The sequence below is a fragment of the Anoplopoma fimbria genome, chromosome 13, assembly GCF_027596085.1.
Source record: "Anoplopoma fimbria isolate UVic2021 breed Golden Eagle Sablefish chromosome 13, Afim_UVic_2022, whole genome shotgun sequence".
Classification (NCBI taxonomy): Eukaryota; Metazoa; Chordata; class Actinopteri; order Perciformes; family Anoplopomatidae; genus Anoplopoma; species Anoplopoma fimbria.
This window is the reverse complement of record NC_072461.1, coordinates 21,730,965-21,758,021: the sequence shown is the minus strand read 5'-3', so window position 1 is coordinate 21,758,021 and position 27,057 is coordinate 21,730,965. Positions and strand designations below refer to the sequence as shown.

The window sequence follows — 27,057 nt, the reverse complement described above, 5'->3', positions numbered from 1 at the left end:
ATTGAAAGCTTTGCTACACTTCTACCTTCAGCGACTATCGAACGTGTACCTGTTCGAGAGCCTTTCAGTCACAGCAGTCTTGTAGCTACGTTAGATTAGGCGAGATGTGTATGAGTCCAGAATATACAGTATAGTTGCGATCATCGGTCAAAGTAACTATTGCTTTGGTGGAGGCTGTGTAGCCCACTCGGTTCCCCCATTTGGAGCTCAACTCAGGTCTCCTATCTGTGTCAAGATCTCTGTTCTTTGAATTCTGTATTCATTCTTTTTCAGACCTGACAATTTGACATATGTGAGTTCATGTGCATTCTTTATTATGAATCGTGTTAAAGGTGCAACGTGTAAGATCTGGCCAGAATTTCAGTTGAAAACATTCCAAAAAGTAAACTAACATAATCACAATGTTGTGAAGAAGTCTCAGTTTCAACATAATCCCAAATTCATCAATGGTTTGTGCTGCAGAGGTATCTATTGCCAACCAGCAAGGTCCGACCCGTACTTTCTTGTACAACGCCAGTCTGTCCTTAGATAAAAGAAGTATATCTGAACCAAGGGCCCGTCAATAAAACCTCCACGGTCCGTGAATTCCCCCGACGCCTAGAGCTGCCAAGTGCCGACCGCTCATCTCCTGCTGAGGTGGTCTCCTGATCAATGAGATGAAAGTGCAGGTGGTAGTTTCATTTCTGCCACCTTGGTTTTAACCCAATAAACAAACTATCGAAGTATTCACGGACCGTGCAGCCAAATATGAAAATCCGAAGATAGCAGTGTTATTTCGTCCTCCGATTTTTTTGCAATTTAAATTTTGCTGTTAGTAAGAAATCTGTGTTATTTTTTATTTTATTTTATTTTTTACTTATGGTTGTAAATTTCGATTGTATGGACCCCGTAGTAGAGGTGAAATGCTTCCCCCTTTTTCTTCGGAGCAAGTGGCCACATACTATATATACATTGCACCTTTAAACAAAAGATTGAAAATAGAGATGCTTGTGTCTGTAGTAATCCAGATGTTTTCTTTCGGACTAGCCAAAATCCTAACATTTGGTTTGGTTTTCTTTCTAAAACGAATCTTTTGGACGCACCATCTTCAAGCTATTTTGATTATGATTCACGATGGGTTTTCCTCCATTTTTACATCTCATTATAGAGGTAAACTGATTATACCCTGTACAAAGACATAACTAATTCAATACTTTAAACAAAGACAGGAACATCTTTAGAAAAGAACCAATAAGATCACTTTCACATTGTGGTGGTAGATAGTATTGTGTACCATATTTTCACTGTAAAATGTACAAAATATCATCATCGTCGTTGGCTAGTGACCTGCAATCTTATTCACAAGCACTTTGAAGCATGTTTATTTATCTACAACATACAGTGTACTCTGAAACAGTAACACATTTATAAATAAATATTGCAATCTTAACAATCTTACAGTTCTCCTTTTTTTATTGTCAGTTCTTCATGACTCGTCACCTGAGCTTAACGAAGGTGAGGCAACCTCTGCCTGTTCTGTCTCCTCTCTTTCATTTCTTCTCTTATGTGCTATCATTCACCAGCAGGTCTGCTGTTTTTAATCATTCTTTCTTTCAACCCTCACCCTCTCAAATGTTAATTTAAATAAATAGATCTCTAGAAGAAAAAAAAAGGAATCACATATCCTTAAACTCTTAATAAATCTAAGGAAAAACATAATACAAACATTCTATCAATCAGAATGGACGAACAAAAGGGAAAAAAAATAAACATTATTATTTTCACCAAAACAAACATGTTTAACAAACCCATATCTATTTGTGAGATATTCAAGAGTTTCACTCCATTTTCGTTTGTATTGTAATTTCATTCAGTATATCCTGTTAGCTCCATGTAACACTGCGGGTAACTGTGGTCCGTCTTGTTGCCTACATGATTTCTGTTTTAAATAATCCTCATTATTAAGTGTTCGTTCAGGCTTCGCAAAGCCCAAGCAGCCTCTTTTTATATGAGACACCTCAGTCAGTCGCCTTTTAGTTTACAGACAGTATTTCACAGTATGTCACTGTGTACTTCAGTTCACTGCTGTCCAATCACAGACAAGGAGAGGGGCCAGGGGATGATGCGATTGGTTCTGCAGAAAGCCGTCATTGGCTCAAAGGTTTCACAAAACAGGAAGTGAGCCTCAAATATGGCTAATGTTCTTTCCTGTCTGTAATTGTGCAAGTTTAAATGCCTCTGTCTTGGATCCAAGGGAGAAACAGTGTCTATTCGTCATATCATCTTCCAACTCTTGACACATTCTGTTTCCTTATGAAAAGAGCACGATCGATCCTTTTTTAGTTCTGAATGGCAGCTCCCACTGGTGCCTGAATTTATCGTTGAGTACTTGGAATATATTTATTTTACATTTCACATATGAGCAATGCCAAAAGCAAATGGGTCACATGATAGAACAAAAACAAATAGATTGTATCTTCGAAGCACACCTAATCTTCAGTGATCATAATCACTAAATAACAATTCAGTAGACTTGGCTGGTAAATATTAAAACTAGATCTATCAATAATCAAATCAACACCCACAGCCGATAGTGGCAGTACACCATATGGGTAAAAAAACAGAAATGATGTCCTTGCCATCCTCGTTTAAATGTATAGTGGCTTCGTAAGTTTGTCCAATAGCATACCCTGAATTTTCTGAATAGCACAATGGTTTACTGGTATTCTGAAAATAAACATTCATAACCAAAAGTGACTCTATTATTGATTCTTTACACTAATATTTTCACAATTAATAATAAAAAACAAACTCATTATGGTATATATTGTTTGCTACCATTGCTTTCAGTGTGATCGAGTGATGACAGGATGCACTCCATCGCCTTTTTCTCATGTTCCTCCCGTTCTCCCTCCCTTCGTCCATTGCAAAGGCATTACAGGTGAATATTACTCATTGTCCGTCCCCGTCCCCCTCCTGTACTCATCCTCTGCCCCTCCATGTCTCAGTCTCTTTCCCCTCAGTCACAGATTGTCTTGTAGCCTCTCCATGTAGGTTCTGATTTCAGACTGACCCAGGTCCATATCCTGGCATACCCACTTGATGTCATCCTCGCTCCCATTGGTCACCAGGACTGAAGAGTTGGTGTATGGGCCACCCCCACCCGAATTATCATTGGGTAGAACGGTGGCAAAAGACGTGAACTGGACGCGTTTGCGTTTGGCGGCCGCGACGGCAGCTGCAGCCGTGGCTCGGGGGGAATTATTCAGATGCTCCGCTTGGCCTGTAGCATTTTTGCCACCAGTAGTGATTACTGACAGGCACTGGTGCGGTTCTTGAACTGATCTGGGCAAGGTTTGCCCGTGGGTGATGCCCCGGTGTCCACCTGTGCCACCACTCCCACGAAGGGTGCCCATGCCTGAGCCCACGCCCATCACTAAGGTGTTACCCACCCCGTTCAGCAGGTACTTGTTCTCCTCGTATCCTCCTTCATTCCGGTCAATGATGGTGGTGCACTCATCTGGCAGCCCGGCCTGGCATTGGTCAGAGTGGTCGGCTAAGAGGTCAGCCTCGTTCCCAAGCCAAACCCAGTCATGGGCGTGGTTCATGTTGCCTCCTGCTTCCAGCACAGGGACCTGCTTGTGACGGTATCTGCAGATAAAGGATGATAATAAGCCTACAATTTGAATCTCTTATATAGACGGTAGAAACATATTGAGCAAAAGACAAACAAATATCAATTGATGAACAGTAATTTGCCAATAAACACATTGGGCTGTGTCTTACAACCAGCACACAGTGGTGATCAATATTTAGGCTAATCAATTCATCATATTTAAGGTATATTATGGTATAATGTGTTTTGAGATTACATTAATTCAGCACCTCCCTTCAATGGACAGCGACAAAAAGTAAACAGAGACAATGCTGTGGCTGTACCTAAAAGCTGGAAACTTGAGATTCTAATTGTAATTCAATGAATGTGCACCACCATTTTTTTTGTATATTTTTGCATATTAGGCTAAACTAATGTTATCAGTATTATATTATTTGTAGTATTAGATTCCAGTGGTGGCTGCAAAAGATAATTTATAACTTGTGTGATGCAAACATTTCATAACTCCAGAGCATTAAAAGTTATTGAAAAAAGATAGATGTTAACATTTCTGAAATGTCCTAAATGTTTTTATCTCACAGAATATTCTTCTTCAATCCATATTTGTTGGCGTGTAGCATTTCATAAACAACATTTTCAATGCAAAAAACTCTTCCCTTCTCCATTCGACTGTCAAGTTTTTTGCATTGAAAATGTCAAACGCAAATTGAGGATGACGGCCTGATTTGTTTAGTTCATGTTGCGCCCAGCAGAAGCTGATGATTAATTAATAAACTTCAGTACAAACCATTTACCCCTTGCCCCTTTCTCTGCACTCAGATTATGTGCCGTTTAACCAAGTTGGACATGCCCTGAATGCACTTGTGCCATGCACTTTAGACCATGTGATAAAAGTTGGGTCCATTGTCTTTCAATGTCAGGTGCATGGTGTCTAGGCTTTTCAGGTTCATATGATGGTCCACACACAGATTTCTCACTGTGGTGTTAATGGGATTTACCCCACCCACACCTCACACTTGTATTGCTGAGATTCTCATGATTAATCAAAGCAGTTGAGTTCTCAATTTTCACAATGTTTTACCTGAAGGCAAAGCTGACACAGTTGATGAGGAAGACCAGTATTGCCAGACAGAACACACCCAAAAGGGCATACATTCCAATCTCCAGGTCCGACAGTCCTCTCGTGGTCTGGGTCAGCTCACTGTCCCCAGGGCCCGGGACCTCCACTTGTGCTGGGTAGCTACTGTAGTCCCCTGCTTGGCTGGGGCCGCTGCCCCGGCTGCTGATGCTGCCTCCACTGGCAGATTTACCTCCTGAAGCACGATGGGTTACTGTGCTCTTGGTCGTTGTGCTCACCTGATGAATGGAAAATATCACTTAGTTATAACTCCTAAAAAAACACCACAAAGTCAAAGTTTCTTCATTCAAACTCATGTTATTTGCTGAGTTAGAGTTATTTAACAACCTTTTGCATTGGTGTTTGGTATATGGTGTTTTGTGATTGTTGTTTGTGATCAATACAAAAATCAAGGATAAATCCAGCGTCATAGGAGTGACCAGAGGGACATTCAAAGTATTAATTTGTATTTAATGTGTGTATTTATCATGCCCATTTAAAGAGATACTGTACGTTACAACCTAATATTGTGGAGCAAAATGCTGAATATATCCATTTGTACTGTTATTAATAAAATTTGAGATTTACATTTCTTTTAAATCAGTAAAATGTGTTAATTGGAAAAAATCTGTATCCATCTATTGTTCCCCCCACCTTCCTCATGGCTCCTTCCTCTCGATCCACTGCTGCACTGTTGGACTTCCACTCTCCTCCATCCTTTGTTTGGTGCTCGCTGGTGCTGTTGTCCATCCCTCCTCCATCGTCCTGCCCACCTCTACCCATCACACCTCTTTCATCACTCTTTGCTCCAAACTTCACTATCACATTGCCGACTCCAGATGCCAGCACACTCTTCCTTTTGGATTTCTGGCAGGTCTCAGCGATGATCATCTCTACACGAACCAGCGATCCCTGTCCATCGCCTTCTGCCACTACAATAGGCCAGTGTTGCTCCTTGTAAAAAAATGTGACAATGTGAAGGTAAACAAAAACAGCACTTTGGACATCATTCTGTCCGTCACTTTTGTAAAAAGTCAGTAGAACTTCTATGGTTTTTGCTTCTGGCATATTTTACACAGCTTTAAACGATTGTCTAGAAAACTTCTAGTAGTACCTGATTTGTTATGGAGATGACACTCTCATCCAATGACACAGCTGAGAGGAGGAAATCCTTGGAATCATAGACATCAAGTGGTGTAACTGAACCGTCACTGTACTGGATCCACGCACTGATTGCTGCCTCCTATACAGAATAAAAAAGAAGACTCTCATAACATAAATGTAATGAAGAAAAGGGCATTAACAGTGTTCATATTTTAAGTTTTTTAGTTCATTTTATTTTTAATTTCGTCCCCCCCCCCACCAGGAGACTCCTTCGCTGGGAGGAAAGTGTGCTTCAGTTCGCGAAGCTTAAGCAACTCAAATCCTGCCAGATGTTACACATTGTATCTTTACGTGGCTCTTTCAAAATATATCCATTGGTATTGGCCTTGGTAGCGTGACAATGTGACTTGTTTTTTTGAATGATTCAGCTGTTTGCATCTCCAACACAATGGAAATAAATAGCATGCCGTAACTCTTGGAGAAAGACACAAACAGAGACACTTACACTCCCATTCATCCACCCAAACAAAGAAACGCACAAACACTTGACAATGTAGACACTGATAATTGAAACCTAACCACTTCTTTTTGTGCTCTGTTTGTTCTCCATTCTCTATCTCTTCAATTACAAGGAGGACAAATACTTGGAAGACGAAAATAAATGTTTTCTGTCAACAGTCTTCTTCCAGCAGCAGCTTCTCCAAAAATAAAAACAGAGTTCAGCAGAGAAAGTATTTTCTCCGCTTGTCTAGAGATCCTGCCTCACTAATTTCCCTTGATAAAACCCTTTGCTTTCTTTAATCAGAACACAGCAAAGATTGTGTTGGTATAACACAGCAAAACCCTCCTTACAAAAGTAATTAAGCTCCAACATGAGGAGTAACAGTTTATCTCTTTCCCTCCCTCTATTTTCACATTAAATTGTCATTTTTTCTTGCTTTCTACATTCCTTCATCCCCATCCCTTTCCATCTAGCCTTTAAATAAATCTCCATTCCACCCTATTTTCTCCTCATCACTTTGCCTCTCCATAGCCGCATCATATTTCCACAGGTAATGGTGAATGATGTAGATAAAAACAGATGGATGGAAAAAATAAATTAATGTTAGATTAAAGTGCAATATCAGATCTGTATTTTCATCATAATGAGCAGCCTCTCATCCAATTAGCCATTGGACAGAAATTATAATGTGGGGTATTGTTTAATAGAAGGGAAGGTGGGGAGGAGGGAAGAGGCTGTGAGGGATAATAGCTTTAGATAGCGGGATAAAATAACCCTTGGCAGTGTGATTAAAGAGCCAAGAATAGCTTGTAACATAGTTGCAGTGTAGTATTCATGTGAATGTTAGTGAACATGTTGTTTTTTTAGGTGTCTGTGTATTTCTTTTTAAAGATATTGTGTGGCAATGCACTGAATAAGAGAGCAAATGTGGATTTGAATTTGTAATAAAAAAAAACCCAGAGTTTTAATTGTGTTATCAATTGATCATTTTAAGAAAACTAACTTCCTTTATGTGGTTCTAGCAATCAATAAAGAATACTATTATTTTTTTTTACTGTGGCTAAACTGTGCTAAAGCCTGAAAGTTTTGCACTCCTAATTACAAACTGATTGTAGGAGCGATAGCAGCGATGAGTTGTTATGTGAGAATTACTGTTTAACCGCTATGATTACAACCTTGGGGGTATTGCTGTAGAGATGGGAACAGCTTAAGATAACTTGCATGTGCGAGTTACATTCTGAAAATCAGATTGTAAAACCCTGGCAGATTTGATTTCGAGCAGAGATGGAGATACTGGGTGTTTCTCAAATCCAAGGATGCTTCCTTGATAGGCGGCTCCTATAGAGGACAGATAACAGTCCGTCCTGACATTCATTCAAAAATATACATTTTGCATTCCTCAAAACATTACACAGTGATTCAATTCATGTAGGCCTTTTTTAAAAATAAATAAAACATTTTGGGGGGGGTATTTACAAAATAACAAAACCTTTAAAAAGATATGCTCTCCTCAAAGCCACCAGACTCCATTGAAGAACACAGCACCTTTACACAGTCGATTGTAAAACACACTTCATTCAAACTCGACAGAAACAAAATAAAACTCATCAAAACTTTTCTTGGTTAGCCTACTCAATAATCACCAACTCTGGTTTGAACAAAATAAAGCCTTAATTCACAGACTAAAATGTGAAAATATTCTGACTCTACCCTGCTCTTAATATCTCGCTGAATGAGTTTGCCGCTGCACGACAAAAGTCGGAGCAAACTTTTTAATTAGGCCTTGTAGATATAATATGAGTGAAGATTTAGCCAATTTTTCTTGCAATTTTTTCGCCTAAAAATTTCTTCATAAACAGATTTTTGTGTTCTGCTGAGGTGAAATAATTGAAAGTGTTCTAGCATATTTCCTTTGTTTCCACATAGCCAGAAAAGGAGACAAAAAATGCATTGTGTGCTTATGATTGTGGGTGTTTTAGGAACTCTGAGGATGCACACATGCATCATTGAAAATCCTCTGAACAAAGGATTCAAAAGTATCCTAGATATTGGAACAGTCCTTCGGTGGGATGCGATGACGTAGCGTCCTAGAAATTCAGCTGCTGAAGGATCCTTCCTTGACTTTGAGAAACACCCATTGTGATCTGTGTGTGAATGTGCTCGCGTACCTAAAGTACCTCCTACCTGTTTGGGTGTGTGTAGCAGGTCCGTGGCTGTGGTTGTTAGCTGTATAGCTTGGTAATTTCCAGCACTCGCTGTCATACTGAGGGACAGAGATGCAACCAGCTGGACTCCCAGGTCAGTGATGGTGACCTGGACCAACAAGAGAATATCATGATACATGCCAGTAAAAGGAACCAACATTCCAAATACATAACATAATTGAAAATGGTATTTTACCTTATCATCCAGCACTGTCACAGTCTTCTCTGCCAGGATGGAGTCAGACAGCGGGGACAGAACCTGCAACCAAAGATCACATTGACAGTTGTAAATGACATTTAAAGCTATGTGAACTTAATCTGCATTATAAGAGTCAACATATGCACTTAAGCAACTTCAACCAAATTTTCCTAAGTTTCTAAAAGTTGTCATTAAGACTTTGCATTTCCTGCAACGTCTGTCCAGGAAAAATCCACAATAACACAAGTGTTCACCAGCTGCAAAATCCAAGTATATCACCTTACTGACTACCTGGTTGTTTAACAGGTGATGGAATGATGGCTTGTTTCTCAAAATGTCACAGAAATGATAATGGGAACAACAACAACATCATGTTGGTCATGCTGCATCAAGTACAGAAAAATGGGAAGTGCTTGTAAGGAAAAGTCTGAAAGACAGTTCTGGAAGGAGCTGCATTAAAACAGCTTTGTCGTTGTGTCAGTGATTATTGCCTTAAGGTGACAGTGAAGTGTTTAACATTGACAGTGCAGCGGCGAGAGTTGGTTAACACCACGTTGCTTTGGGCCCCACAAACTGGCAGTATCTGTTTGAGTTCGGAAACACACACACAAAACACACACAAAAGCTGATGATAATTGTTTTTATCTCTGCTGCTTTTGTAATATTTTGGCTATTAATTCACATTTCAGAACACAGTAAGTGGAGGAATCACAGAAAAACACACCCCCACACACACTGTTCCCGTCTGCCTCCCAGCTGTGCCCCTGTGTGTCAGCATTCAACTAAGACAACTTAGTATAAACAAAGTACAACGCCAAGACCTAAAAAAAGGGGTGAATGAACAGGGAGGAGAGGGCGTAAGAGAGAGACGGCGAGCGAGCTGGAGAGAAATAAATGGAGTAGGTGTCAGCGAGCGAGCGACAATGACAAATAGAGGAGGACAGAAAGTGAGAGTGGGCAGAAGAAAAAAAAAGAGATTGAGGTATGGATGGAGAAAGGGAGCAGAAGACAGACTGTGATAGAGATTAGGAACCCGCCAGCTGTAGTGTGCTACTTCGCCTGGCGACAGGAGGACAGGCAGATCTGATTGGTGTACAAAGAAAATCTCTCAGTGAACGTGTCGGCGCGTCAAACTCAATCCCACCCTCAGCGAGCTAACAAAATGCAATGATTGACAGCTCTGGGATTGCTCTTCAAGACAGGCAGAGATTAAGAGGGCGAGAAAGGGAGACTGGGCGGGAGAAAGGAGAGAGAGAGAGAGAGACAGAGAGAGGGAGAAGGGGGAGAGAAGAGGAGGCGAGACTCTGGGAGAGGGAGCCGGGGGAGGTAAAATTGAAATGTCAAACTATCAAATGACGGCTGTCGACTCTGGCATCTAAATGGGAATGCTGGGTAAATTCTCTCTCCTGGCTCCCAAACAGAGCACAGCTGTCTGTATGTGTGCTTCTGTGTGTGTGTGTGTGTGTGTGTGTGTGTGTGTGTGTGTGTGTGTGTGTGTGTGTGTGTGTGTGTGTGTGTGTGTGTGTGTGTGTGTGTGTGTGTGTGTGTGTGTGTGCATGTAGCAGTCCCGAGTCGAACGGATGCAAAGACACTCAGCTGTTCCCCAACATTTCTAAATCCCCAAGATACAGAGGCACAACACACTCATCAGAGCAGTCACGCAGATTTAAGCACCTAATTTGAAAATACATAGTAAAATAATAACATAAAAAAAAAGGAGATGTAACATCATAGAATATAACAAAACCAGTATTGACCATGAATGAGCGATAAATGGTGGTTTTGCCTCAGCTCTGCTATATAACAGAATACCAGTACGCCACAGGACTGTCCTCCACTGTCACATTCATTCACAATGGGCCGGCTTATTGGAATTCAGCAAGTGCACGAGTGTGTTCACTGCGTGCAAGTGTAAGTGTGTGTCTGTGTGTGTGTGTGTGTGTGCAATTGCTGAACATCACGCTGAGATGTCAGTGCCAAATCCGACAGTTAATTGTGGCTAATTGTGTAACGGGCTAGCGGGCGAGGCTTACAGTAACTGCGTGAGAGGAAGAGGAGAGGGAGAAAGAGGGGATAATGTTTACATCACTGGAGTGCTTATGGCCGCAATTTGAGCTGCCAAATTACACTGCGCTTCATATATTCAAACATTTAACTGTCTTTTCCTAGACTTGTTATGCAACATAGAAAAAATACATTGTCAATGTGGAGTGTTTTCTGAATCCGTAAAAAGGCAATTCAAACACCAATCCTTGGATGCTTTGTTGTTAGTAAATGGCACACCAGAGCTTTGAGTTCTAAAATTTATATTAAAAGTTGAATCAAAGTGACAAACTTTGGAACTGCATTTTGGGCTATTTCATTTTCAGGTGGGTATGAGAAGGTGTATATTTTTTATAATGCTTCAATTATGAGAATGGGTTGTTTTGGTACAATAATAGTCACAAAGTATAATAAATAATGAAAAAGGAAACAGAGTGGATAACTTGTAAAGTGATGAGAGTAGAACTGAGGTAACATACCTGTATTGTAGTAATCCCCAAGTCCCGCCCAATCAAGATTCGTCCATCTATCAATCTGGCAATGCGAGGGTCCTCTACCTGTGGAGCACAGAAACAGCTGTCAGCCAATACTACAATCCATCAATCAATTTGTTTATAACTGATGTTTAGAATATTTGTGGATTCATCATAGATCAGTTGGCCTACTGCATAAAATGACTTGTTTTAACTATCATTTAATAGTCAAAAATCATTCCAAAATTGAAAGTATAGACATGAAAGTGCTATCAATCTACTCATCTGACTCTCGGAAAGCGAGGTAGTTTATTTCCAAAATTTTGGACTATTCCATCAAGAAAGATTTGGTGTGTGTTTGTATATATGTGAGTATTTGTGTTTACCTACTTTTAGCTGGTCAAAGACCAAATGAGTGATATCAGCTTGCCAGTCCGCACCCAACATGTAGACCATCTCTCCTCCAGGGTCAGAGGGTTCTGCGACAAAATGGGTGAGGACCCTCACCAAGGCGTACTGGTACTGAAAGGTAAAGAGAGAAAGGTTAGACTCTGATGCTTAACTACACACCAGGCTCTTATTTCACTGTTTTAGCTTGTAAGTTAACTAACAGAAAAAAGGACAAAATAAAACTTCACAATCGCTTTAACACACTGAAGAAAAGCATTACATCATACAGTAAGTCACATTTCAGTCTCAGTAAGTGGAAGGGCAGTTCTTGCGATCTCTCGGGGATATGGATATTGAAAAAAAGGATTAGAAGTGTGTTATGAAAACCAATCAAAGCATACCTGTAGGGTGCAGCCTTTGCCCTTCCTCTCATCATCCTCATCATCTTCACTGTCCCTGGTAGGTCTGGGAGGAAAAGAGATAAATGAGACAGGGAGAGAATGAGAGAAGAGAGGGTGAGATTATCTGGTAATTAAATGCCATTTTAATACTCTATGCTCAGTAATCTTCGGTATTATCTCTGCTCCAGGTTACACTCTCTGTCAAAGAAAAGACACTTCTGTTTCTAATCCAGCTCTTACACTTTTAAAATACTTTAACTGTTCAATATGAATTTATTGGAGTGCCAGGGTGAATTAATTATTTCAAATGTAATTGGCCTTGTGCTTTATTCTTTGATAATACTGTCCTTGGGTGAGTTTTTCTTAAACAGTATCCTATACCCAAACTATTATTACTTATTAGTTTCCTTAGTGAATGAAGCCCCAATTTACCTCAACAAGTATAAAAAATAAATATAATGTATCATGTATTTGATGTTGGTTTAAAAGAGCAGAAAGCCTTGCTACAGTAAATGTCAAAATTGCTGTTCCATTTAGTGCTTTTGACTCTTGTAAATTTGACTTGCTGAAAGAAGTCCCACAGGGATCAATTACTGTGCCTCTACTGTTTTTCTTTATGTGTCTGATTGTCTCTATCATCAGCAAACAAAACAAACAACAGTTCTCATCGCTATGCAGATGACACACCACTCTATATTTCATTGTGTCCTGATAATATAAACACTGTAAAGTCCATGTTACAATGAATACCATCAATCTGTAGATTACATAAAGCTTAATTCAGTTGAACAGGAAAAAAATAAAAATTCTAGTTTTGTTTCAGCCTTTACTTAGACTTTAGATTTAGTGTTTTTATCTTTCTGAATGTATTTTTTAATTTTTTTCAATATTGTTTTATCCCTCTGTAAAGCTTCTCTCTACAAATACTTTTTTCTCTAGTCCTTGTTTGGGAGCGTAGAGTCAGTGATACTGCCGTATTTAACCAATGTATGGAGAAGGTCACTTGAGAAATGTGTTAACTCCCATAAACCCCCATGTTAAATGCCTAACTTTACAACGGATATATATATATATGTTGACTGGGACAAAATAAACATTTTAGTCTATTTAGCCAAATTCTATGCTATAACAACTGCCAAGTCACCTGTTTAAATTATATTGAGGCTTTAAATTACTCTACACTTCCTTATAAACTACATTTTGTGTTAAAAATTAACAATTGGGGTATTGGACAGCCCAATTTGAAAGTTAAAGACATATTCCGTTAATAGTTTTTTACTTAGTAAATAATAATGTTCACAATAAAATAGGCCCACCCTGGCTGGCCGCCTGCAGTGTTGCTATGGAATATATAAATATAATATATTTATATATATATTACATTACATTACAGTCATTTAGCAGACGCTTTTATCCAAAGCGACTTACAATCAGTAGTATATTACATATCATTCACCCATTCACACACTGATGACAGGCTACCATGCAAGGTGCCACCATCAGACTCTAACTAACATTCATGCAACATCCAGTCCACACCGATGGCAAGCCTTCGGGAGCAACTTGGGGTTAAGTGTCTTGCCCAAGGACACATCGACTGCCGAAGCCGGGTATCGAACCACCGACCCTCTGATTGGAGAACTACCTTGCTCTCCACTACGCCACAGCCACATAAATACCATATATTTATATATATATATACCATATATTTACACATATAATATTTAAAATATATACTTATATACTTGGTGTAGTTACACAGCTGAGGAGGCTGAATAATCACTGCCAAATATAGAAATAAACTGAATATTTAAACCAGAAAACCTTGCTCCCGGGTGGAGGATCTCTCTCTTTCTCTCTCATCCGCAGACACACAATGAAACACAAATTTTCTTTGCTTCCTTCTTTATAATATCTACACAATACCACATGCGAGCAAGCCCACACCGGATCATTCACAGGAGAACAAGCACACCCACGACTACCTCGGTGTTCTATAAATGTGCCAGAGTGTGAAACCCAGGTAATATTACTAGAATCTTCTTTCTATCTCCTAGTGTCCCAGTTGCACATGTGTCTGTGTGAGAATGTGTGTTTCACTTGTGATAGTACTGTAGTCCGGGGAGACAGAGGTGTGTGTTTGTCTCTGTGTGTGTGTACACAGGTTGGTGGCTATCTGAGCAGAAATTGGTGAAATTGAAAAATAGGTCCAGCAGAACAGGAAGGCGCAGTAAGATGGGGAATGGAAGCAACATGTACACACAGATGACCACGCACACTCACACACACCCACACACACACACACACACACACACACACACACACACACACACACACACACACACACACACACACACACACAAACAAGCATGCACAATCACAAATAGAGGCACAGAGGCAGCACAGAATGCAGGCAAAAAGAAATACACACACAGACCATTAGGAACATGGGAAAGAAAGTGCACATGCATATTTTAGCTGAGTGTGTGTGCTACAAGTCAGTAAGCATACACTGTTATTAAAATCTGAGCCTTAAAAACTACGTTTCCCATAGTGACTGAGTTTGAGTTCAAGTATCTAAGCTGTGTATTAAAATATGGTAACTTCTTGCTTACACACCCGTTCTCTATACTGAAGTTAGAGTTGCTTAGAATATATAAATCATTTAGATACATGTGCTCAGCTCCAATAGAAGCTTTGTCACATGTTCGATGTGCGTACAGCAACGTCATAATGCCGACCTCAGAGGAAATACACAAAGTTTAGATGTCATTCAGTGAAAAGATTTGTTTTAACGATACAGACTCTATGAGAAAGAGGAGTAAAAGTAACAGAAAGAAAGAAGGAAAAAGAAAAGGGATATTTAGGCTCAAAGATGAAAGTAAAATATAAGGCAGAGAATATACTCCTACCAAGACTCCAAAATCTTCTAAATGAGGTGTTTTATCAATACAAATCTAAATACACAGTGATAGACAATCTCAGGTTACAGGTGCCACATATTTTACAATTCAAATGAGTGCAGTATCTCATGAGAAATCTTAGTGTATAAAGTTTCATCATTTCCCTTTTTTACTGGATCTGAATCCATACAATCATTCTTTTTTCTTTGACTTGTAGCTTGAATTTCCACCAACGTTCACTAGGAATAGTTACATTTTAGACATTTTCTGTCAACAATACATTTTGAGAATTGTGGGAAAGAAACAAGAAATGGTTTCGTAAGGATTCTGATACAACAATTAGTTTATGCTGTATCATGTTCATCTAGAATTCCATTTTCTTACTGCAGGGGAAGACTACGGTTATATGCTACAGTGTCAGTTTATATTCTGGCCTACATTCCTTCTTTCTCTATGTATGTTTATTCCTTCACCCTCCTTCCTTCTTTCACAATGCACAAACACACAAAAAGCTGCACAAAACAGTTGGCACCAAATGAAGCAATCAGTCACTCTAACACACACACGCACAATCACACACCAACACCCTGTCACTGATCCGCCCTATTGCATTGTCTCCCTTTTAAAGAAAGAGTGTGTGCCTGTGTGTGTGTGTGTGTGTGTGTGTGTGTGTGTGTGTGTGTGTGTGTGTGTGTGTGTGTGTGTGTGTGTGTGTGTGTGTGTGTGTGTGTGTGTGTGTGTGTGTGTGTTAAAGTGACTGAATGCTTCATTCAGTGGCAATGATGCTAAAGCCATAATGGGTGTCATCAGTATAGCCTGGCAGACCTTGACCTCATAAGAAATTATAGACTGGCTGGAACGCTATGTGCTCTCAACTTCTCCATTCAATAAGCACTATATCACACATGCACACATGCACACATGCGCGGGCAAACACACACAAAGACATAGAAACACACACACAATAGCAAAAAGTGACACACATTCACAGTCACACATTGTCTCGGTTTACTTTTTCTTTTCTCTCTCAGTTGCAAACAATGTGTATATTCCTGTGTGGGTTTGGATCAATGTTTCTTTATTAGCAGGCTTCCTTTATGCTACAAGAAAGTACATGTGCTGGGATGATGTATTTATCGATAATATCTTATTGCAGATATATTATTATTGGTGTATGTGTCATCTGATAAGTAACAGAAATGTCAAATATACCGTTTTAGTTTGTCCTCCAGAAAGCATTGAAAAGTTTATTTGTCAACTATAAAGTGCTCCCCTCAGTACAGATCTTACTTTTCATGGGCACTTAATGAATCTAATCATGTTTTTGGAGCCCTTAAATAGATAAACTGGCAGCTTTTCGTTTTTTTGACAATTTCAGGTGGAGCTGGAGATGATGCAAGATGAAAATGCAAACTTTGCTAACACCCTCCATGTTTTCCCTCAACCGTTCCCTTGAGGTCATACAGGTGTTTTACCTCTTGTTGGTGATGATCGGTACCCTCCAGCCTTTCACCTGGCTCAGCTCGGTGTCCGACACGTCTATCTGCAGAGGTAGCTTGGGCACCCAGACGGTGAGGTGCAGCTGAGCAGACAGGTGCAGGTAGGTGAAGTTGACGGCCAAAGACTGCAGACCGCGCATTTCTTTACCGTTCACCAAGACCTGGTCACAGTTTGGGGAAACCTGGAAAGAGGACCAGAGAAAAAAGGAGAGTTAAGTCGGTTATTTTTAACTGACCTCGCTCAGACATAACTTGGTGATTTGAGCAGAAACAGATGCAGCCTCTGTTGTGCATTCCTCGAGCACAGCCTGGAGCGAGAGAACATTCGTGCTCTTGCAGCCAAAACCTTGCTAACACTTTTATTCATTCATTATTTCTGAAAAGAACTTTGGGACACTGTTTTGCAAAGAGCTCTAGAAAGAAAGGTTAATAATATGCTTCTGTAGCTTCTTGCTGCAACATCGGTGGCATTTTGGTGTTTTGTGAATACCCATGGAGCTCATCTCACCTCCACCAATCTGGAGCAATGTAATAAATGTGCAACATTCTAAAACTAGTAAATCATATTCATTTTAAGAGATTAGTATAATTGCTTTGAACACATAAAACCGCCCACAAGAGCACTGCCAACCTTTGCACTGCATTTTAAACTGTGTGCCGATGGATGTAGGGGAGCTGCTCTTAAATATGAAGAGGGCTAGAGGGCAAAAAGAGAAATAATGAACATTTTCAATCTTACACTGACATGAATTAGAGATTATGAGTCATCTAAATGTCATTGTTTACAGTTATTTATATAAAGCCACATCTACATTTTACAGTCACACATTATGGTACATGTTTAACACATGGATGGATTACCAAACGGGCCTACTTGGAACAGGCCAAGGGGTCTAAAGAGTCAGGGGCCCCACTACCCTTCAAATGCAAAATGTCAGTTGAAGAGACACGCATTGACCTCAAAGAGATGCAAAATGACCGCACAGAAACATAAAATGACTACAAAGAGATACTAATTCCTCCACAAGGGACACAAAAAGACAAAAAATTGGCCTTAAAGACACACGAAAAGACAAAAGAATGACTTCATAGAAACAAGAATTGACTACAGAGACACAAAAGACAAAAACAAACACAAAATGTATTCAAAGAAACACAAATCAACCAAAAATAGCACAAAAGTGACCTTAAAAAAAACACACACAAATTACCTAAAAGAGAAACAAAATTACCTCACCGACACACAAGACCAAAAAAAAGACACAAAATTACCTCAAAGAGACAGAAAATCACAAATAGATGCATTATAATTACAATGAGATGCAAAACACCAACAAGAAAAAGCATTACAGAGTCTGTGTTTCTTGCTCCTATGTAGTATGGTGGGGCCCTTAGCATTGGTGTGTCCAGGAGCCAATTGACTCATAATCCTCCCATGGTTTAACATGAGTCAGTCACAGCTCTAATAACTGTGTCTGCAGTGCTGGAATGTATCAAAAATGAACTTGCACTGTAGATTATCGTTATTATTGTGACCCCTCAGATTTATCTGGTGACCCTTAGGAGGGTCTCGACACCCAGAGTGGGAAACACTGGACTACACTACCTATTGTTACTGCATATTGAGTAGGTGAAACTAGCTCCAGCAGTAGAATACTACAGTACTTACACATTGTTTCAAGTGTTAACAATCTAATACAGTAATATGTCATAATATTCCAGACAGGTCTTGTATTACCAAAATACTGGAGATTTTTCTGTTTGAGTATAAAAATCATCATTGACAGTCAAGTCTGGTCAGTCAATTCTTTTTTTTTTTAAACCTGACTGTAGTTACACATTGTCCTGAAGGACCAGTATGCCTTTTCCATAATTATGAAAAGCAGATATCAAGTTTTATAAAAGTGTTATTCAAATTCAGTTGATACTGAAGTGCAAATCATTTATGTAGACACTGGATTATTATGGTTGTGTCTCAGAAAGTGGACAGCACCCATAAAGATACTCTGACAAGCAGAACAATGGAGAAGCACAGATTTTTAGTCATTTACATTTTCACCCTCCTTTTCTGACTGCATGACTGATTGAGGTGACATTTTCTTGGACAAATCATCCCACATCTTTTACAAACAATGGATTCATAAAAAAGAAAGAACATCCTCTTCCCATATAAGGAACTGATTGTTACCGTATGCATGCATATTGTGAATTTTGTAAGTATACAGTATTTTAAAGCAAGGATTATATATTATTCTGGGCCAGTTGGTTATTTTGTTGATATTTTGTCTCGAAAATTATACTTTCACTGACTCAAATCCTCTGCATATTCAAGCTATACAACTATGGTGTCAATGAATATAAAGAAAATGGACTAAAATCATCAAAATGTACAAAGGCAAACTCTATAATGAGGGCAAATATCAAATCATACCAATAACTGCAAAACTGTGTTGAGTATATTTCCTGTCATTATGTTTTTCTCTCCTTCCCTCCCCCTCATTATTTCTGATTCTTTTTCATTCCATTCCTGGCGTGTATATAACTTCTCCTCCCCCTCTTTCTCACACTTACATTCCCTTTTAATCTCTCTTTCATCTCTCCACGCTACACTTACTCTGCCCACCCCGTCCTATTTCACTCTCAGCCTTATGTTCATCATGAACTCCTTTTGTCTGACTTTCTCTGTCCGTCCGTCCGTCTCATACAGTCTGTCTGACTCTCACTTCCTGTCTAAATAAATGTTTTTCTACCGTAATATGCAAAACAGCTAATTTCCCTACAATTAATCTTTAATTCCCCCCGGCCCTGCTTCCCATTAATTATTCTGCTCAGTTTTTAAATATATATATATATATGTATTCTTAACATTCATTGACCTCTATTTGGTAACTTCCCAAAGTCTTCATTTTGAAGGAATTTGAGCTGGAAACTCTTTTTATCTCAACCTCCTTTATTGACAATTATTACTTATGTTACTGCTTTGTATTTTTGAAACCTTAAACATGTGTGTATCCTGTGTATTTCTGAGAATTTGGGAGTTTAAGCAACCCAAGTTACATGGTACAGTGTGGAAAACCAAGAAATTTCGCTGTGGGTAATTTAACAGCAGACACCAGTATTTTTTACATTATTTTTTAAAGGTGCGTCAGTCAACTCTGCAGTTCCACTCAGCCTTTATCCTCTTTTATGTGATTATTTTAGGTACCTTTGCCTGCACAGTTGCTGTATATTCTGTCTTACTCCTCTCACATCCCCTTCAGACAACAATTTCCAGACCCAGATATTTTTCTCAGGACCTAATGGAAATGAAAAAAACAGCCTACAGGAGAGTGAATATTGGGTTCAAATTTGTCAGGTCAAAAACAGGATTTCAATGGTATGCTCACGAAGCTTCCATGTCCCTAAAATTGTACCCAGTGTTCTGTCTGAACACACAATACAATATAATAGTAAATGGTTCCCAAAACATAATTGAATCTACATAATAACTTGAAAAACATGAGTCTGTGGTCGAAATTCACTCATACTAGAAATGACAAAATACAAGATAAATGTTACTTTTAGATTTTCACTGTTACAAAGTATTATTTCTCTACATTAATTTTAAAATATTACTGATTCATGCAAACAGATAACTTTGCCTCGGCATGAGTCCACCATACGAACACAACAGCAGAACGTTCATGAGAGCTTTTCTGCTCAATATGAGTGACGCTAACCTGCCAGCTAGCAGGAGGTTTTAATGAGTGTTTGAATAAGAAAGGTAAAATAATAAAATACGTAAAGGAGAGGTTCAACCCTCACTACAGACTGTAGAATTTGAAGGAGTGAGAATTTGGAGACCATTTTTGACATTAAAATATTTCAATATATTGACTTTTGAAGTTTTACACGCAGGTTCTGGCAGATTATTGTCAAGTTCTGACTGGATCAGACTTTCCCTGATAAACACAAACCAGCACACACACACACACACACGGCGCTGACACACATTTAGTGTGGTGAGACATTTATTCTTCTGGCTTCCTCCTGAAACTCTTTCATCTCAAAAGAGGTTAACATTTTGTACATAAGAGCTAAACCGTTTCCTCTATATCTCCTCTCACCTTTTTAATTTCTTTCAATTTGACTTTCGCTCCCCAAACATAAAAGGAAAAGTGGCCCAACCCTTCTGCTCTCTGCTTCCTCGTTTCAATTTCCTTCTTTCTTTATATCTCCCCCAACATCCCCCTATTTCCCTCTGTTGACCCTCTCTCTTTCCTTTGTCTCCGCCTCGCTCGCCCTCCCCATCGCACCGTCTCCCTCTTCATCTTCCTCTCTCTCTCTGAAACCTGATTTACCGCTTGTTAACATCAAAGGGACGTTAGACTGTTTGGTGCCTCAAACTATTTCTCCAAATCATTTTTATATTCCTGGTATAAATCAGTGTGAAAACTGCACACGGTGACTCTGGCAGGGGTTTGGTTTCCAATGGAGGTCTAAAACAGCAGAATTGGAGGGAATGCACAACGGCTCTGCTTGAACTATCACTGTAGCCATTGTCCAGGTTTGTCATTCCTATGACAGGCTTACTGAATTACTTCTGCTCTATGGCGGAATGCCTCAAAGGAACTTTTTAGAAAATCTAGTTTTAGTTCAAAAGTTTGAAAAGAAAAGGCTTAGAACTTATCAGGTCAGCAACACAGGAGATTTTAAAAACTATTGATTGGATTCCACTGCAATACAAAAGAAATGCATGAAATTGACATGATATACAACTCATAATCCTCATTCTAAGATAGCACTAGCATGTTGAATTGTATATGCCAGGTAAATAATAACTGCTTTACCTGTTTACAGCGGAACACTTAGAAGCATTTGTTGATTTTCTAGCAACTTTTTCCTCCTTTCTCTTTCTCATTTTTTATTCTCATTTTCTTTCCACCTCCTCTCCTCTCTCTTGGTCATGTTAACTTTTTACTTCTTCTATATTCTTTTTGCTGTATTCTGTGTGTGTGTGTGTGTGTGCGTGTGTGTCTGTGTGTGTCCACATGGCCCAGAGCTGTGTAGCAAAATGCCAAAATAGACTCACGAGAGCTGCGAGAGACATGATGTGGAGAAGGCGACACACAGAGAAAGCATTAATGCGTGAATACGAGCAGAAACACGCACACACACAACTTCAAACATACACACAGCTGGGGACCAGCGGCAGTGGAGAGCAGAGGAGAAAATAAGAGAGCTTGTTAAACCTTTATTCATACATGTATATTGTTTTTCTACCTATTTTTTATTTTTTGATGACATGAAAACCAATATGAGTGGTTGTAATTTCCGCCTGTGTCATGCCCGATGCCTGCCGTATTAAATCAGTTATCATATGTGGTTAAAGGAATAGTTCCACATTTTGGGAACTACGCTTATTTGCTCTTTTGACGAGACTTGCTGAGAAAATCGTTACCACTGTCATCTCTGAATATGCAAGAGCCAGCACAGAAAACAGGAATAGAATGCCATAATTATTGGAAAATTTGATTGAAAATGAAACAAACTGAATAATAACAATTATAATAATAATATTAAAATCAGTACCCATGTTTGCAGAATGCACATTAGTAAACACTGCAGCAGCATCAAAAGGTCTGCATTCTCTATTCTGTTCCAGTTCTTACTACATCAGTGGTGGAGGTTTTAATTTTTAAGAGGAAAACTCAGAAAATATTTTGCCTCGAGGGCAACAATCGCCACCAAGGTCTCAGAGTCTATGAATAAATATCAATCTAACTCTCGGCAAAAAAAGGTAATAAACGTATTTCCCAAAATGTTAAACTGTTCCTTTAAAGACAATAAATGATTTAGTTATTTTGGTAAACCACTGACCTTGATTTAGGTGAAATAACTTTTCCGGATAAATGGCTCTATATATCAACTGTTTCTTCTGTTTGAGTCACAGAGGGTATTAGATGAAACTTTCATGGCTACCAACGAAAAACAGAGTCAAATGGAAACTTTAAACATTAGGTTGTCCTCCTGGAATATGAAACAACGTTTAAACATGACAGACCAGTCACATTCAGTTTAGAGAGAGCAGGGCACAAAGGTTTTAACTTCAAAAAGCTTTACGTCATTAATGTTCAAAAAAGCCTCATGAATCTCCCAAAAAAGAAATATAAATAAATAAAATCAGCATCAGGAAAGTAAGATGCATTAGAATAAAGAAATGCTGAGACTGTGAAGGAATACAATTTGTTATTATTACTTCAAATGAACTGTTACTACTATGAGGCCTACAGTTATTTTTATAATAATTGTAAGGAAATAGGAATCAGTCTGGGGTGGCCGCTATGCACAAACAGACTCAGTAAGAGACACACACACACAAAGATGCAAAACCAGACACAAACACACACCCAAAACAAAACAAGTGTATTGGTGTTTTTTTTGCAAGTAAACAGCTGAGTTGGAGGTTTGAGGACACTGAAGAATGGATTTAATCTCTCTGTTTCTGGGGAAGACACAGATAGAGAGAAAGAGAAAGAGAAAGAGAAAGAGAGAGAGCAGGACAAACAGGAGCGAGAACGAGAGAGGGTAAGCAAAGGGAGAGAAAATTGAAGAGACACAGAGAGAGAGAGAGGGAGAGAGAGGGGGGGGTAAAAGAAGAGTAAAGGCAAAGCAGAGAGAAAGCAGTGGTGGGGAGGAAAGTAAAAGTGTGGATCTCAGCAGTTAGGACTTGTTGAAAGCACAGAGGCCAGAAAAACTGTCTTCACCTTCATCCAATACCGCAAAACAGCACCACAACAGTTGTTACAAACCTCCAGAGACAATTGCTGAAAACTTTCCTAACTTCTCAGCAGCCATTCCAACAAAAAGCAGACAGAAAGCTTAACTGAATCCCACACACACACACACACACACACACACACACACACACACACACACACACACACACACACACACACACACACACACACACACACACACACACACACACATTCACATACACCAACAAGTGCACAGTGATGTCATGTGGGTAGGACATGCACATGGTATTTTTTTTCCTTGAAAAGATCTTGCACAGTTTTTTCAAATGTAAAATAAGGTGGTAAATTATTATTTTTTCACAGCTTTTATTAGTGTCAAAAGCTCGAACCCTTTCTTATCATTGTTGTATACAAACACCCTATGAGCTACAAAATGTTATTAGTGTAGCAGTTTGACAATTCGACTTCTTCTCGGCTCTTTTATGTTTTTAAACTAAAAGTACTTTTACTTATAATGATCCTCCCACAGTCTAAACAGGATATTATGCATGCAGGAACCTCTGACCCACAGACCTCAGGCTTGTTTCAGAGAAAATTACATGTTTTATTCTGGGCTTTTGTGTCGGGGTTAATTGATGGTCATGTCTCAATGTGATGTGCGTGAACGTGCAGCGCCTGTAACACTCTGCTACTGCGGCTGTGCGCTCGTCAAACCACCTGCTGCTGTTTTGGATCCGTCCCCCCCAAAGGAACTTCTGCTTGTTCTTTCAAAAAAGCATTGGCCTTGTCAGTTTAGAGGCCGCTGTATTACATTAAACTAATTTGTTTCTACCACTGTTACCACAGGGCATTTGTCATTACTTTAAAATACATCTCAGGCCCCCCTGGTGACTTTATTTATTGATATAATAAATATGTGACAGACCAGTGCTGCTAGTGTATGCCCGCTGCGTTTCTTGTCCAAAGAGGTGTGATGATAGCAATATATTCTTCCTCTTCTAACAGAGAGCTATTTGAAATATTGTTTATTAAGTGCAAATTAGGGTATGAGGTCCACTGTGGATTTTCTTGTACTGGCCAAGTTGTGCTTTACTTCTATTGGAGTTGTCACGTCTGGCTTCATACACTCTTCTGTTCTCAGCTACTGACTTAAGATGTCACTCTATCTATATTGGGACATTCAGGCTACATATAATGTTCTTTTCATCTACCGTTGGTTACTTTGTGTATGTTCATTTCATATTTGCAGTACACATTGAAATTGAAATGCGCCAAAAATTAAGGTGTTTTTTGACCTAACATTAGCTGCTGAATGTTCCACCTTTGCCTGAATCGTATTTAAAAGTTTAACAGTAACTGTGTACTCCGGACTGCATTTCTCCACATTGTGTTGAGTTGAGCTAGCTTTTTCCTGTTTTTTGGTGCTGCATAAACCAATACTGAGACTACAGAATGAGCTTTTAGCTTATTACTCTTCTCTCCCCCACTCGACTTCCCTTCCCTTCCTCAAAAACCTACCCAGGAGCCCCCTAAAGTCAACCACCCACTCACCCCATTTACCGGTGATCTCCCCAAGCTGAGTCATTTATTTAAATCCATATTCATCTCCCTTCAAGCTAAGTGATTTGTCTGAATTTACAGTTACTTCTCCCTCTGTCTCCCGTCTATCTCTAACAGTGTCAGATTCTCACTATTAGTCTCTCTCAGATGCATATTTTCTGGCTGCAACGCAACCCATCCGTCTCTCTCACTCTCAGATTTCATCTAGCAATCTTTTTTCTCCGTGTGTTTCACACTCTCCCTCCTTCCCTCTCTGCCCGTTCCACTTGTTCTCTGCCTCAGGCAATCCAATCCATCCGACTTTAGGAATCATATCATCCAATCAGGGCCCCCTCCGTAGACAGGGGCGGGCCCTGAGGGACAGGCTAATCAACTCTCTGATGGGATTAGACCTCCCACCTGTCCGTCATTTAAGAGAACCCACTCTAGGCCAATCTCCTCTGCACATAGTTTCATATGGCTGTCATTTAGGTAGGAGGCACACAGGCACACACACACACACACATGCACGCATGGACGCACGCACACACCTACACACACACACACAAAGACACAAACTGTGAACACTCACAAGTGCACCCGTTTGCAGCCTATAGTCTGATATATTATTCTGATTTGGCTCATATAATAGACAGCTGATGGAGAGAGCAGTTGGAAGGTATACAGACACACACACACACATAATCACACACACATAACACACACACACACACACACACACGAGTTAGCAGCATATCACCAGGCCTGTCATTTTGAATTTGGAAAAGGAGGGAGTAGAATGTTCTCTAATGGCCATTTGCACTCTGCTATTCTCCACAGTAAAGCTGTCTAATCAACAGAGAGTAGAGAGATGGAGACGGAGTAGGAGAGAGGGATAAAGAAAGAGAAATGAATAGAGAAACAAAGAAAAATAAATCCAGTAATGGATTGAAAAGAATGGCAAGAGTTATGAAAGGTTAACGACAGAAAACAGCCAGAAGGTGACACGGCAAAAACCTAAAAGATACATTAGGAGGGAGAAAGATAAAGAGATATACCAAAGAAAAGACACAAACAGAGAGACGGAAGTATGAAAGAGATATGAGCTGATGTAAGATAAATGACAGACATCTCTTTTTGACGGGTGGGATTTTATTTTTGTATCCTAAAAGGTTACTTTATCTATCATTTAGCCAGGTTGCTGTTGCTCCCATGGAGCCGATCACAGTCAACTGTTAAGCATAATGATTTTAACATTCGCTGAGACTACAATACAATGACTTGCTCGTTATCTTATCATTATATTTCATGAAAGCATACAACACAAGCTAATAATAGCAATAGATTTAACCGCCGTTTGAAAAGTGTGTTTGTAATTCATTATATATTGGATGGAAACATTCCTACACAGACAGCAAAATGAATATAAATGGACATATGAGGTAAACAGCAATAATAAAGAACACACTTTTAAATATATTATTTGTTTTTCTGGTCTTTAACTAGTGAACAAATCTTATCACGCCTTGTTGTTTGTTCCTGCAGCCAGTTTTCATAACTACGTCTCTCCTCTGGATGATATTCTGGTGCTGTGCTGCATTTGGGGAATATCAGTTCCGTGTCTCTGTAACTGTATCAGCCAGTCAGTAGCAGCATAACAACAACAACCATATGAAATGAATAAGTGGCATTTTTCTTTTGCAATATTAGCACTCTTATAATAAATAGCTAATAGGCTGCCTCCACCAGGTTCAATTTCACAACGTGGGTGATCAGATCCTACCTCCCCTTATTCTTTTATTAAACCTAACTCTCTTCTTTCTATCTTCTTTACTGTCTCTCTCCAATAAGACAATGAAAAGTAGTTTATAAAAAGCTTTACTTCAAAGACTCTCTAACTTTGACTCCCCTCTCTTTGGTGCTGAGGTCTACAGGGCTTTAGGAAAAGGAGGCTTTTCTCTGTGTGGGTTTATATTTGTGTGCGTGTGCGTCTTTGCATGTGTGTGTGTTGGACAGTGGTGCAAATTAGCATGCTTATTAGCATAGGGATATAAGTCAACACTGGCCCCAATATGTCTGCTTGTATGGCCCTATTGTGGCCTAGGTGTGTGTGTGTGTGTGTGTGTGTGTCGGGGGGGTGCTTTAGTAAGTGTCCGTATTTGCTGTGAGAGTTGGTCTTTTTTTTATGCTTATTCCTGACACCTTATTAAAATCCTATTATATATATAAAATACAACAGTCACCGCACAAGTCATGTATTCATTCTTCTATCCTGCATTAGAGCTAACGCATTTTCTGTCTTGAAGTTGTACAAAAGTATTAATTTAGGTAGGTTAGTACGCTCTAAA

General features: G+C 39.4%; 1 protein-coding gene across 1 annotated transcript in view; it reads right to left on the bottom strand.

Annotated features, from left to right (window-relative positions):
* Positions 1 to 3,002: 3,002 nt before the first annotated feature.
* si:dkey-215k6.1 (transmembrane protein 132C) overlaps positions 3,003 to 27,057 on the bottom strand; it is a 234,560-nt gene continuing 210,505 nt past the window's right edge. Inside the window, exons 7-16 of the mRNA XM_054610157.1 lie at positions 16,407 to 16,612; positions 12,029 to 12,092; positions 11,628 to 11,759; positions 11,244 to 11,321; positions 8,719 to 8,781; positions 8,503 to 8,631; positions 5,827 to 5,955; positions 5,367 to 5,666; positions 4,677 to 4,951; positions 3,003 to 3,630 (exon numbers count right to left, since the gene is read on the bottom strand). Coding sequence (XP_054466132.1) covers positions 3,003 to 3,630; positions 4,677 to 4,951; positions 5,367 to 5,666; positions 5,827 to 5,955; positions 8,503 to 8,631; positions 8,719 to 8,781; positions 11,244 to 11,321; positions 11,628 to 11,759; positions 12,029 to 12,092; positions 16,407 to 16,612 — 2,004 coding nt within the window. The remainder of the gene's footprint in view (positions 3,631 to 4,676; positions 4,952 to 5,366; positions 5,667 to 5,826; positions 5,956 to 8,502; positions 8,632 to 8,718; positions 8,782 to 11,243; positions 11,322 to 11,627; positions 11,760 to 12,028; positions 12,093 to 16,406; positions 16,613 to 27,057) is intronic.